The 15,083-nt window shown below is 34.0% G+C and overlaps 1 protein-coding gene across 1 annotated transcript; it reads right to left on the bottom strand.

The window, feature by feature from the left end:
- Nucleotides 1–12,479: 12,479 nt before the first annotated feature.
- LOC111898723 (uncharacterized mitochondrial protein AtMg00810-like) lies at nucleotides 12,480–13,994 on the bottom strand. Its single transcript, XM_023894593.1, has 4 exons — nucleotides 13,818–13,994; nucleotides 12,762–13,687; nucleotides 12,599–12,617; nucleotides 12,480–12,509 (listed from the first exon to the last, which is right to left on the bottom strand). The coding sequence occupies exons 1-4, from the start codon at nucleotides 13,992–13,994 to the stop codon at nucleotides 12,480–12,482; spliced, it is 1,152 nt and encodes a 383-aa protein (XP_023750361.1).
- Between the last annotated feature and the right edge of the window lie 1,089 nt (nucleotides 13,995–15,083).

The raw sequence follows: 15,083 nt of genomic DNA, 5'->3' as shown, positions 1-15,083 counted from the left end.
TTCCAGGACTGACCATACATACCCGAGCTCACTTGTGATATTTAACAATCGTAATACTGTTGTTCTTGTCATTGTGACACTGATTTTAGTATGAATGCACACTAGTATACTTTATTAAATATTTTAATATTTAAAGTATAGACTCTTGGTCAGAGTGCTTTAATCACTACTGGGTTTATAGTTTAGTATATCTTTTATGGGTTGATATACTTGATTCACTATAAACAATGCTCTGATACCAATCTGTCACACCCCAAAACCAAGAACGGCGGAAACGTTCTGGGGTGGAGGACGTCATGTAAAGTATCACAACACAGTAATTGTAAATAAGCAAACAACATCATCCATTGCATTAAATATATAATTTTAATACAAGCGTGTTCTGTACAGTTTTAGTCACCAAAAATAATATGTAAATCAAAATACTATGATGAGCCTTGAATGCGCTCCATCTTCTCAAAAGCTGGCATCGGTACCTGTCTACTAATGACCTGAGAATACAAGTTGTTTTGAAAGAGTTTATCAGCATTAAGCTGGTGAGTTCATAAGTATTTTAGTGTCGATGTTTTTTTTCAAAAACGTTTGAACCTGTCTCAATGTATAAGTTTGTAAAAATGTATGTAAGTGTTTGTAAAAGTTTGAATCTCTCAGAAAAACCTATATTTTCTATTAAAGTAGCCTTCTACCAAGGCTTAACTGTTTTGTATACTCGTTTTTGTAAAAGTGTGTAATTTCCCAAGTGTAACTATCATTTAATAAAATATAGTTTGTACATTAAAGCTTAAGTGAGGTTATCACTCAAATATGTAATGTGTAAATCATTGTAGTACTGTAGTTTTGTATAATAGGAACTACTGCTGTACTAACTAACTTAAACCGGATTTATATTAAGGTATAATGTGATAATTGCACCATACTATCGACTGATAACAACGACATAATGAATGGTCGTAATAACGGAATGACGTTTGGCACCTGCAGACCTGTAGGTCCGGCTGTAGCTAGCAGCAAGGTGTAGGATAGTCAATCCAGTATAGATCTATACGCAAACTCACGCTCTCCCTACAAGAGAATTCTGGCTACAACTCGGGCCATGACATTTAAGGCATGCTCCGACACAGTGGATCACAATTGTTAACGTGTTCATGTATATGTAATGTTTCTCGTTCTAGTATAGTTGTATATGTTCTGTTTCTAGTACAATTGTATATGTTCTGTTTCTAGTATAGTTGTATATGTTCTCTCCCTAGTATAGTTGTATATGTTGTATCCCTAGTATAGTTGTATATGTTCTCATAGTAATGTAATGTATAGACTCATGAATGAACTGACTCATTGATCTAGCAATTATAATAGTATGGTCCTGTGTTACCCCGATGGTAACTTACTAATGGCATGTCCAGTACGTGTAAATATGGAAGTACTTTTATGTCTATATATGTATATTTGATATATAATTAATATGGAAACGATCTTCGGATGGTCACCCGAAATTCCACCAGACCACATCCAAATCGAGGAAAAGGAAATAGGGCAGATGTCTTTCCTAAGCCCTTTAAACATTATTTATACATCTATACCTATATGGGCATGCAATTTATAAGAAGTAAAACAAAGTTTAAATAAAAGAATTTGATAAGTAAAAAAAGTTTGTAAAACATTTTGGAGTAAAACAGTTTGATAAACAGTTTGAACAGTGATAAAATCATTGGTTTCTTAGTTATTAATCACATGTGATTAATGCAATCACATGTGATTGAAGCAATAACTATATGTATTTAACTTGTATTCCCCCGCATAAAGTATTTAAACATTTAAAATCATTTCAAAGGTTGATTTAAGGGGTATGAACTCACTTGTGGTGAGCTGTTTGGATTGTAGTGTCGGATACCGTGCTAGGTGGCAAACGGAGACTTGCTTACACGCACAAGCCTAGTTATCATATAATAAGCATATATATAACTAATTAGCCAAATAATAACTTAATAAAATAAGTTGGGACACTTAGGAACATGTAAACACTTTGTATAAGTGTTATAGGTCCTAAGGGTTGCATCTAAGTCGATACGGGACAAGGCAAAAGGGTTTAATGTACCAAAAGGCCTTGTATAAGAGTTCACCACCCAACAAACCCCACCCTTGGAGTTTACGGTCTTAAACCCTTGATTTTACTGCCGTGAACTCCACACTTGGTGGTTTTGGGTGTTTTGAAGTGCTATACTAATCCTGGAATAAGCCTAGCATTTGTGGAATAATCCTTGAAGTAGTTTAAGGCCCTAGAATGCTCCATAGAGGAGTTTACGGCCTAAAGACCATATCCCCTAGAGTTTTCGGCTATAAACTCCTATGGGGTGTTGGTTTTAATTCTTTTAAGTCCCTTGCACATAAAGGATAGCTTCTAGGTTTTTGTTTAAGGCTAAAGGGGACATTAGGCACACATTTGTGCCTTCACTTGGAGTTTACGGCCCAAGAGATGTTCCTTTGCCGTAAAATCCCTTTAAGGGATGATTTTGATGTAATTTACTCCCCATTCAAGTCATAAGTATTAGAGGGTAATTGTCTTAAAGCCTTAGGGGTGTTTAGGGCACTCTTAGCCCTTGAAAAAGGTGTTTACGGCCCAAGAGCATATCCTTGGCCGTAAACTCCTAAAACCAAATGTTCTTGATTGATTTCTAGCCCCTAATGTTCATACATAAAGTCCCTAACTAGATACCTAACATGGAAATGAGACTAGGTAGCTTTTAGGCCTTGTTTTGGAGTTTACACCCCAAGAACGTTCTTGGGCCGTAAGCTCCCGGATCTTGCATTTTGGACATGTAAATAAAGTTATTAAGCATATAACAAGTATTAAAACACATCTAGGAAAGTAGACTCACAATCTGGGATGAAAACCCGAAGATCCGTGAGAGAGAAAATGGTTTTTCTCTATTTGGAAATGTGAATAATGAATTAATTAAATTTAGAAATCTATTTATAGTCCTGAAATATTTTGACAGAAAATATTTTTATTCTGGAATTTGGACTATAACATTATGAAACTTGGAATGCTCAAATTTCACAAAACTAGGAGCATCCATTCTCCTGATATCTCCTTAAACGTAAACCCTAATGTACACAAACTTAAATGGAAAAGTCTGAAAATCACTGGAACTGGACTAGCTTCTATTGAATAGATAATGTTTGTACAAAATGGAAATTTCGGGTTGTCACACTATAGGACAGAATGAGATAGCCACCGACCCCACCGTTGCCACAAGTATATTCCTCCTCGATAAATCTTATGCCTATAATCCTTTTCGATTCTTGTACTGAAAGAAAATTTGCTAACTATCCATTCAGACACCTTTCTAAACTTAATCCTTCGTTAGAAACCGAAAAGTGTACTTTCAAGATGGTTATCAAATGAGAAAGAGAATGCTAACATTATACCCATAGGTTGTATCCTTAATCCGGACGATTATTCTTTTCCATTCGATCAAATGGCAAACTTTTCATGAAATGTTTTGATGCTATTGTTGGCATGTAATAACCGGGTCTCATTCATGCTGTTATTGTTGGTTTCGAAAAGGTCGTCCGTCTAAATCTTTCCTCTGACCCCATTCTCATGATCTTCGGCAACGAACCTAATCCAACCTTCGCATCACTTTATACATCAATACTTAAAAGTTTCCCCGAAGGGAGTGCCATGCATTCCTCGTCCATGTGATCATCGGTAAAACGAGGAGTCTGCAACTTTTTCCCTGATGTCTTTCCCGAAGATTTCCTGAGAATTCCTTCCGAACGTCTAGTCGAGTATCGCATCGACCTAATCCCTAGAACTATCTCGTAGCCAAACCTCCGTGAGGATGATGTATCCTAGACAGCGGTCAAGGCTCGATATGGTCACTACGAGTTAGTAGTGGTGCCCTTCGGTCAAACCACTTTCCCTGGTCATGTAGTAAGCAAGGCAGCCATACCCGTGAACCTTTCCAAAAATCAAAGTGATAGAGACTTAGTCGGCACCGAAGATACCCATAGAAACCCGTCAATTCTTGGGTTCCGCCGGCTATTATTGTAGACCCACCCAGAAATTTCTTTCAGAATCATCAAACCCTTAACTATCCTGCCGCCTGAAGATGTACCCCCTTGTTGGAGCTTATGACCTGTTGAAGGTCTTATCCCAGAAAGGCATGATATGCTTTGGGAAGCGCAGAAAACTTCACCCGTGATACATCGGACTTTTCGAAATCCCCGCCAGAATCGGAACCGTGAACTACAAACTTCGGCTATATCAATGACTTATTAGTATCCATCATGTCTTCCTCGTCTCGAATCTTTAGAAGTGCCTGCCCAACGAAACCCTAGTAATCCATTTGATGAGATCGAAATCAATGAAAGTTAGATCTGAACCCTATAGAAGAAACAATCGAAATCATAGATCGAGAGGTTAAACGTACGAAACAAGCCGTATTCTTGATAAGTTCCCTGGAATGCCACGCAAGGACCCGAATTCACTTGAGAGCGTGAAGATCCGATGAAACAGAAGTATCCGTATCTCTTTCCAAATCTTTGAGTCGTATCTAAAGTCTGAATTTCAGGACGAAATTCCCTCTAACAGGGGAATAATGTGACAACCCGAAGTTATTCCATCGCCGTAACTCGTTCCGCCCGTAAAACTCGTCTTTAGCAATTCGTTCCGATTTTGTTTTTGGGCTAAGTTATTTAAATTTATATGTTTATGAGTGTCCAAACTCCTTAGAAACTCATGTAATGGCCCAATCTATTTATTTAAAAAATTTTAGAATCGTTTCCACCGAGTTACGACAACTTTATCAGGTGCGACCAAAAGCATCGTATAGCGTCAGTATCGGGTAGAATTCCACCGTGTCCAAAACTTAGATCATATTTAAAGCCCAAAAGACTTCAGTTTTGAAGTTTTACACTCTCTCACTACTCTCTCTCTAACCTCTCTCCTCAATCCAAACTTAAAGTGCAAAATCATCAATTTAAGGCTCCAATTCATCAAGGTAACTCCCATAACTCCTAGATTAGCATCCTTAGCCTTCAAATTCGTGATTAATCTTTGAAAAAGAACCATATTTATGTGTTTACGGCCCTAGAACATGCTTGGGCAATGAACATACTTAAAATGGGTTTTTGAGCCTTAAAACCCTTCCAATCCACCTTTGGAGCTTAGATATGGCTAAATGACTAAAGGAATCAGACTTAGAACACTTTGAATCCAAATTTTGAGGAGTAAACACGAGTTTACTGCCCAAGAACATGCTTGGGCCGTAAACTCATCTTCATGGGGAGTAAACTCATTTCCAAGTGTTTAAATGCCACTTAAACACACCAATAGCCTTGGATTAAATTCTAGAACCAACCACAATCAATTTAGGGGCCATAAACTTGATTAAAACCACTCCTATAGGAGCTTACAGCCGTAAACCCCCCCAAGGATAGGTTCCTGGGCCGTAAACTCCTATATCTTAGCCAAATGGTGCCCTAAATTCATCCTAAGGCTTGTAAAATTGGTTTGAATCACATATGATTAATCTAGAGCCATCAAAGCATGAAAAGAAAGAGTACTTAGGAGCTTACGGCCGTAAACTCCTATTTCACGGCCGTAAACTCCCATTGATGGTCTCTTTGGTGGTTAAAACCATTCCTATGTCTTAGATTAAATCCTAGCAATTGTCCTCAAGTGATATTTGTCCATTTAGTACCATAAAACCCTTCATCCAAGAGTTCACGGCCGTGAACTCATGTGGAGTTGATCTTAGGACCGTAAACTCCCTAAGGAGTTTACTCTTGAAGAGCAAACACATTATCCGAGCCATATACGTCCGTAGATGTCACCCGGGTCACTCCAAACACTTGATTTGAAGTGTTTTCATGTCTTGGAGTATATAATCATATCTAATTAGTGATCCAAAGTCTAATTAGATACATTTGTATATCATTTCATATTACATAGGAACCTCGCATGTTATCAAGCCCCGAACTGACACTTAGCATCCTAGACGACACGTTCCTAGACTGGTGAGTTCATACCCCTACCCTTTTTCCGTGTTTTTCAATGTTTTCAAGGGGGGAATACAAGCAAACTATAAATGTTTTCAAAATCTAAAACTGATATATTTTTATAAATATCTGGCTAGTCTTTAGATATCTTTACCCCTTATGTATTATGCCGAGCATAAGGGATGTTTTATCGATCATAACTACATGGATTTCAGTAAAGGAAACAATTAAATCAATCAAATTATTATGGGAATAATTTGGGGTCTTTAGTTCTTGTTCAATGAGTTCAGATTTATGTAAAGTATTTAGATAAACTATGTATGATTCAGTTTATCACTGTTCAATTTAGAGTATATTGCCAGATAATTCCTTTGTATTTAGCTGTTTCATTGTATTATGTTTCAAAATGATTAGTATGTTTGATAACGTCTGAAAACACCATGAATAATATAATACTAGCTTGTGAGATTCGTCATTACCCTTTTGGGTTATCAGTAAATCCTCCCCGGAAGTGTAACCAGAGTCTCCTGGAGGGAGAGCGTGGAATTTGTGAATAGATCTATTCGAGACTGACAATCTCACACCTTAACTGCTAGCTACAGTTAGGCGGGCACGCCTGGGGTGACAAATTTTGGATATCATCCGACGTCTGACGAGCGTCAAGGAGGTCTCGGTGTCGCATCAGCATGGTTACCCGACTCACAATACGTATTAATATAAGTTTATTCAGGGATTTGAATTTATATCTATTTTCAAACTGTGTTATATGTAGTGCGGGATGTTAATTCCATGGTTTTAAATCTATATCTAGTGCGGGATATTAATCCCATGGTTTAGAAATCTATATCTGGTGCGGGATCTTAATCCCATGGTTTTGAAATCTATATAATTTATATCTTGCGGGATAGTATTCACATGGTTTTCAATCAATATTTTTATGTATTAAAAATATTTACTGTTATACTGGATGGTAATTCCCAGTGGTTTTTCAATATATAGTTTTATGTATTAAACTATTCACTGTGGTATTTAACTAAACTTTACTTTTAGGAAAATATGAGATTTTCTTGGATAACAAACTTTTCGGAAAGACCAAAGGAAACTTGTATATTTTCAGAAAATAAACCTCTTATGAACTAACCAGCTTTATGCTGATTTTCAAATTGCTGGTATTCTCAGGTCCACATTAGACAGGTACCAACGATCCTTTTGGCGAAGACGGAGTACGTAGAAGACACGTCTGTATTTTTGTTCATATGATATGTATATGTATAAAACATGTAACTTTTGTTTTTAGACAATGTAAAAGAATCTATGTAATGTAAAGTTTTATGTTTACTATGCTTACTATGTACATTGGTTGTGATATTCATGAAGTACTTCGCCCCGAAACGTTTCCACCTTCGGTTTCGGGGTGTGACATTAACAAGCCAAGAAAAATTATCATCTAAGATTATAATAAGCATGTTACAATATAAAACTCCTTTTTGGGCTGTTTTTGTCAAATAAACAAAAGTTGGGGTAAAAGTTGTCATTTACGGTTTTATAAGAACCCAAAGGGTCAAAACAGTTAAAATAGAATTTTTTATGAATATTATGTTCCTCAAAAGACTAGAAATGTAAATTGTAGTCGATTGGGCCAAGCTTTGGGCTTTTCGGCCCATAGGCCCAAATTTGCAAAAAAATGGGTTTTAAGGGACTGAAATGGTAAATTTCTCAAAACAGTGGGTAAAAAGGTAAATAAATCTACTTCAGGGGTTAAAATGACCCTTTTTGCCAAAGAGGATAAAAAATGCAAAGTTTTTGGATTTGGATTTTAGGTCAAATTTGTAAAAATTGCGAAAAGTTTTGGCTATAAATGAAAATCTTTTTACTAAAGGGTCTGAAACTGCCAAAAAGTAAATTTTGAGTTGAGAACATTATTTAAATAAGTCTATGGGCCAAAATGTCAAGGAAAATAGTTTAAGGACCTAAAATGTCATTTTTTTTATAAAAAGGGGACAAAAATTGTCATTCTTATTAAAGAAGGGTTGAATAGGTCAAACCAATATTTTTGAGTCAGTTATTTTACTATTAAGATATTTGGATCAAAAATACCAAATTATAACTTATGAATTTAGAATGAAAAATATACATGTTCATAAATTTAAATATCGATATAAACAAGTGACAAACTTCGTGCCATTGCGATTTAACAATTGAATAATCAGACCTTCCGACAATTATACTATACCTAAAACAAGTAAATATTTAAATTGTTGGGCTTGAAAGATTCTAATCATGTTTATTGGGCCTTCGTGACCCATTAACATGACTATTGGGCCTAACAATAATAATAGATGTCCATTTGGGCCTCATGCGACCCAATTACATGCTTAAGGGACCCTTAATGGCTTTTACGTGCTATTGGGCCTTAATGGCCCATTAGCATTGCTAGTAAGATCCAAATAAATCATATGCGAAATGTGCCAACGCATCCTGCGTATACTCAACAGCCTTAAATAACATACGTGATTAGTAAGACCTCGTAAAACTCTTCTCCTCGTCTGTTAGGCTTACCTTCTATTGAAGTAAACAAAATAAAGTCGTTAATCGGGAGTAAACAAATTCGTTTGGATTAAGTGAGTAATAACGGGCGACACCTTTAAGTGTCGATCATAGTCTGTAGTTATAATCAAAGTCTCCTGGAGGGAGAGCGAGAGTTTGTGTATAGATCTATACGGGGGTGACTCTCTTACACCTCAGCTGTTCGCTACAGTTAGACTCGGCCAGTCTAGGGTGACAAAATCTTAAGATCAATTACGGCGCTCAACAAAATGCCAAGACAGACGAACTAGTCATTATCATGCATGGTTATAACGACTCACATAAATAAATCCAATTCTATCCAAGTAATCAAGGGAATTCATAATCATTCGTTGTGATGGTATAATATTTTGAAACAATCATACTATTTTATCGGAAAACATCGGGTTTTTAGGGGGAAATCAACACTATTCACTTGTATTTTCAATAACTATATTGCAAAAGCTTCTCATTTATACACGTTTTGAAATCATTCATGCATAAACCTATGGATCTTCACACTCTTTGCATAAACAATTGTCGTTTCAGAAAATATCGGATTTTCTGGGTTTTTGTAAACTATACAAAACATTTTCATATCAAACCGGCTTATGAACTCACCAACATTCCATATGTTGACGTTTTCAAAATAACTTGTATTCTCAGGTAAGAGATAAGCTGAAGAACATTACACAGTGTGTTAGAACGTTATGTTTTGAAAACTATCAAACTATTTATGTTATGGATATGTAATATTTAGACAATGTACTTGATGTGAACACAATCTATTGTAATGTATTAATGAATGGTGATGTTTATGTTATGTTTCATGTATATTCATTGTGATTATATTCAATTTTAGTCACATGAGCCCTCGGACGTTTCTGCCGTCTGGTTCGGGGGTGTGACATATATGCACCTATGTATGTTATAAATTTATAATTAAACATCTTTATGTTTAATAGTTGAAGGGATTAAAATGACGCATCAAAACCAATTATTTAGACGAATATTATCATAATAATAATAATAATAATAATAATAATAATAATAATAAATACACATTTCCAAGTACTGTATTCATTTGAAACTCACACTAAAACTCAAGAGTTTTCTAATTTATGTATTTAACTTATGATTATTAATTAGTAATCACTAATAACTTTTTATTATCCTTATTTTATAAGGTTGTAAAGTTTTGTTCATTAAAACATTAATGTATTTGAATAGATTTGTGATTTAAATATGAAAAGTTAAAATAAATGTTATAATAAATGTTTTTTTTTATTTTTTTTATTTATTTATTTTTTTGAAACGGCAAACTAAATAACCATTATATCTCTATCGAGATTTGAATCCATGACCTCTCCTATGAGAGGACCACTCCTTACCGCTAGGCCATTGGCACTTTGGTGTTTTAGTGTTTTTATGTTATTAAAAGTTGTAGTATTTATTTTTCATATGTTATTATTCATTGCGTATATATATTTTTTAATACAAATGTTATAATAGATGTTTTTATATTTTTATGCTACTAAAAGTCTTTGTTCATATTTTTATTCATATATTTTGTTACCCGTTATATATAGATTATCATAAGTTTGATATATAATTTACACAATTTTAAACGGTTTATAAAATTATCAAATAATTGTATATATCACAATGACTTAAAAATTAAAACTATAATCATCATACTATATTATAAAGAAAACATTTTTTTCTTTCACCACATTCATTTGAAACTACTAACTTTTCATATTTCCATACAATATACTTAATTTATAACTTAAATATAATTTTAGTTGTAAACATTATCATAAATGGAAGAATTTGTTACTTATCAATATGATATACTTAATTTGTTAACTTTAATATATAATTAAATAAATAATGTACATTAATATATCAAATAAGCTTAAAAATTTAGTGTAAAATTTAAAACTTAAAGTAAAATATCAAATAATGTTTAAAAAAATCAATATATATTTTTTAACATAGTTAAAAGGAAAACATTAAATATAATAATAATAAAAGAATCTAAATTGATGAATTGAATAAACTAAATTGTGTCTGAAAACTATATTCTAACAATATATTTTTAACCTGTGTCACGCAACGTGCGGAAATTCATCTAGTTAGTTAATATATATTTGTTTCAAATGAGGTTTTTAGGCCGCGCGTTGCGACGGAAGTTTGATCAATAATTTTGTGATACAATATGTTTTTTGAAGTTTTAGTTTCACCTGCGTGTAATGCTTTACTCACAATAACAACGTACTTTACATATTTTACTAATAGTTGTATAGATAAAAATAGAATATATTGGTTGTAAACATGTTTTTCAAATTTAGACAATCCATACATGGTTTTCAGATGATATGCCTTCCAAAGTGATGGAATAGGAAAGTGTTCGCAAACATACCCATACATGGTTTAACCCATTAGGTGGTGTTTTACACCAGATGCTAAAGTAAAATGCTTTAATATAAAAACATATGATAGAGGCAAACTATACGTGACATCAAGTATCCTTTCAAATTAAGCAAATAAACCAATGTTTCCGCACCATTATTTCATATATTATGTGAAGGTTCAAATTAGATATGATAAGCATGGGACAATGCACATATCTTATGAAACTTGACTATAAATACAAAATTTTGAACCAAGTAACCAACAACATCAGTGACATTAACGGTCTCGGTTCCCATCAATTCCCAAATTTGAGCTTTAAAAGAAAATGGTTTTGAGGGTAAACATCGATTACATTCATGGAAAGCTCACTTGTCATGAGCTTTTTAACATTGGTGGACCTGCAAAACAAAAAGTAACACGTTCAAGCCCATCACATATCTTGGCAGATTTTAGAGAGAAAAAAAAAATCCAAAAGGAATTGTCAACAGAAGAACCAAATTACATTTATTGTCTGATATAGATTCATTACTATGACCTCCTCTCCTTAAATTTTGGAAGATGTTTCTAATCTTTCCATGCTTAAAAAAGCAACATCAAAATCTATAACTTCTTATGAACATTAAGTAAAACAAATCACAATAGACAATAACAACTTTCTAGATCTAAACATCATCTATTTTTCTGAATTTTACACACTCAAAGCACAATCTTGCTTATGCTCTCATTTTTTTGTCGAATTCTATGCAGGTCTATAAAAAATAAGTACAAACACTAACATAAAAATAAAAAACATGTTTGGTTTCATTATATCATGTTAACTATTACTGGAAAGACAGCTTAAAACTGTCAAAAGAAGGGAAAAAAAATTAAACAACATTAAAAAAAGAGAGATAAGAATGATGTCAGGTAGCCAAGTTAAAGACTTACATCCCTATCTCCCATCATCGTCTTCATCAAATATAAAGTGGTTATGAAGATTATATATTAGGGCTTGAAAATAAAATAATAAAACATAAAAAAAAGGTGTAAAGAAGAGAAGAAAAAAACATTCAAACTATACAGTTCCATCAAATTGGTCGTCTTGGAAGGGTTTCACTCTGCAAGTTGCTCCTGTAAAAAAGAACAAAGAAACTACCCTAATAAAAAATCATTAATCAACTCTTTCATCTCATCCCAGAGGAAAAACTTTATTCACATGTTTTCAACACCATACCATTGAGAGTCGTAGATCGAATCCATCATCTAAATATTCACAAAGGCTTTCATCCTCTCTTGAAGTTCTCCATGTCGTTTCTCTCATATCTTCCTTCCTTCAAACCACATAGAAGCGGAGTCATAGAGCACAAAACCGGGAAAAAGGTAGAGCATGGAGGGTAACATGAGTGATTTTCTTGAGATCTCATAATAGATTGACAATTAAGGTTATAGTTACTTGAAGTGTTTGAAAGGAATCAAAATACACTTCTTGTTATAATTTTCTCTTAGGCATTTCATTTGGTAAGCCCAAATTTGAGAAAAACCTGAAATATAAGAGATGAACCACAAAATCAAAACATACATGAGAGACAGAGAGTAATACGTGAAATAGGGAAAAATGAATCAGACTAACTTTCTCATTACTGCGTAATCTGAATATATACAACAATTCTAATATTTACAATAGTAATCCTCCAAGTATTCTATATCTACATATAAGCCCCAATATTCCCCCTCAAGATGACAATGGAGAATATATATTTTGCAATGACATCTTGGACATGAAAGGAGCTAACTTGGTAGTTGGTAATGCTTTAGTAAACAAATCTGCAAGATGGAAATTTGTACGAAATGGCATCAATCTGAGAAATTTGTCAACCACTTTATCCCGTACAAAATGAAGATCGATTTCGATGTGCTTCGTCCTTTCGTGAAATGTTGGATTATTAGCTATCTTAATAGCTGAATCGTTGTCACAAAATAATAAAGCAGCGTGATCATGATTGATTCCAAAATCTTTAAGTAATTGCTTTAACCAAATCAACTCACATGTGGTTGATGCTATCGCTCGGTATTCTGCTTCTGCAGAAGATCGAGATACAGTTGGTTTCTTTTTGGATTTCCATGATATTAATGAATCCCCAAGGAACACACAATAGCCGGTCACTGATCGACGAGTATCCATGCATTTGCCCCAATCTGAGTCAGAAAATGCTCGTAAATCCATTGTTGAATTTGACGATAAAAAAATGCCTTGACCAGGAGTTTGCTTCAAGTATCGAACTAGGTGACATGTTGCATCATAATGTGGAACTCTTGGAGAAAAAACATATTGTGACAATTTTTGAATTGTAAAAGAAATATCTGGACGTGTGATGTTCAAATATAATAGTCTTCCAATCAATCTTCTATATCGAGAAGAATCATCATACACATCACCCATGTCACCATGCAAATTTACTCTTGGATCCAAAGGAGTGTTAGTAGGTTTAGATCCTAACAATCCCATGTCTTCAACAAGCTGTAGCGTGTAATTCCTTTGAGATACAAAGATGCCAGCTTTAGATCTTGCAACTTCAAGACCCAGAAAATAACCCAATTTTCCTAAGTCTTTGAGCTTAAATTTGTCACTGAGCTTATGTTTAATTGAGTCAATCTCCTTGGTAGATGATCCAGTAATCAATATGTCATCGACATATACAAGTAATGCCAAACCCATTACCTTTAAAAAATAATGAATAATCTGGTTTGGATTGCGTAAATTCACTTTGTATCATGAAAGTAGAAAATTTATCAAACCATTGCCTTGAAGCTTGTCGTAAACCATAAATGGATTTGTGTAATTTGCAAACTAGTTTCTGATTGGAACTATGTTCCCCCTGAATTTTGAGTCCAGGTGGCAAATCCATGTAAACCTCTCCCTTTAAATCTCCATTTAGAAAGGCGTTATTAACGTCTAATTGAACCAAGTTCCATGACTTTGCAGCAGCAATTGCAAATAATGTTTTCACTGTAACAAGTTTTGCCATAGGGGTATAAGTGTCAAAAAATCAACACCTTCTTGTTGGCTAAAACCCTTGGCAACTAATCTCGCTTTGTGTCGTTCAATATTGCCATTACTTCCATATTTGAGTTTATAAACCCATCTGCATCAAACTGTGTTTTTATTCGGAGGCAAAGGAACAATTGACCAAGTTTGATTATCATGCATTGCTTTCAAATCATCATCCATTATTGCACACCATTGTGGAATTTTCATTGCTTGATTGTGATGTTGAGGCTCAAAATTTGCTGAAATATTCAAAACAAGATTTTTGTGACTTGAAGAAAGATTGTCATAACTCAATACATCTTCAAGAGGATGTACTGAATTGGAATGCCTCATGGAATTGCAGTGAAAATCTCGTAAATATGAAGGTGGTCTTGAAATTCTTGTTGTTCTTCTAATGTCTTGATTATTTTGAGGTTCATGATTCAACACAGGTTCATTATTCTGAACTTGATTCAAACTTGGCATTTCCGAATTACCATCATGATTGTGAGAATAATCACCATTGAGTATATCACTCGTTGGTACAGGAAGAGCAATCTGAGCAAAAGGATCATCATTTTCTTTAGGATTTTTCAGACATGGAAATATATCTTCATGAAATGTAACATCGCTTGATATTATAAACTCATTTGTAGATAAATCAAAGAGTTTATATGCCTTCATGTTAAGTGGATAACCAACAAATATGTACGATTTTTCCCTTGGGCAAAATTTTGTTTGATTTGTTGTTAATGTAGATGCATAGGACAAACACCCAAATGTCCTTAAATCAAGATAAGTCGGTGTGACAACCCAAAAATTTCCGTTAGTTTTAACGTCAAAGTTAACGTCGCAGTTAACATCAAAAATTAATGTCGAAATTTGTTACGTCAAAAATTAGTCAAATTTATCCCGAAAATATTTTTGACTGGAATTAAACCCGTTGGAATATTTTAAATAATATTCGTCAAGCGAACAAAAAATTAAGGCGGTATAATTTTTAAATTTTCCGTGATTAAGGAAGTGGTGAAAAACCCGTTCGCGGTTGGGAGAACCCCAGCCAGGCCATAAGCCCCACCATATATAA

The sequence above is a fragment of the Lactuca sativa genome, chromosome 4 (genome assembly GCF_002870075.4).
Source record: "Lactuca sativa cultivar Salinas chromosome 4, Lsat_Salinas_v11, whole genome shotgun sequence".
Taxonomy (NCBI): domain Eukaryota; kingdom Viridiplantae; phylum Streptophyta; class Magnoliopsida; order Asterales; family Asteraceae; genus Lactuca; species Lactuca sativa.
This window is presented reverse-complemented; position numbering and strand designations above follow the sequence as displayed.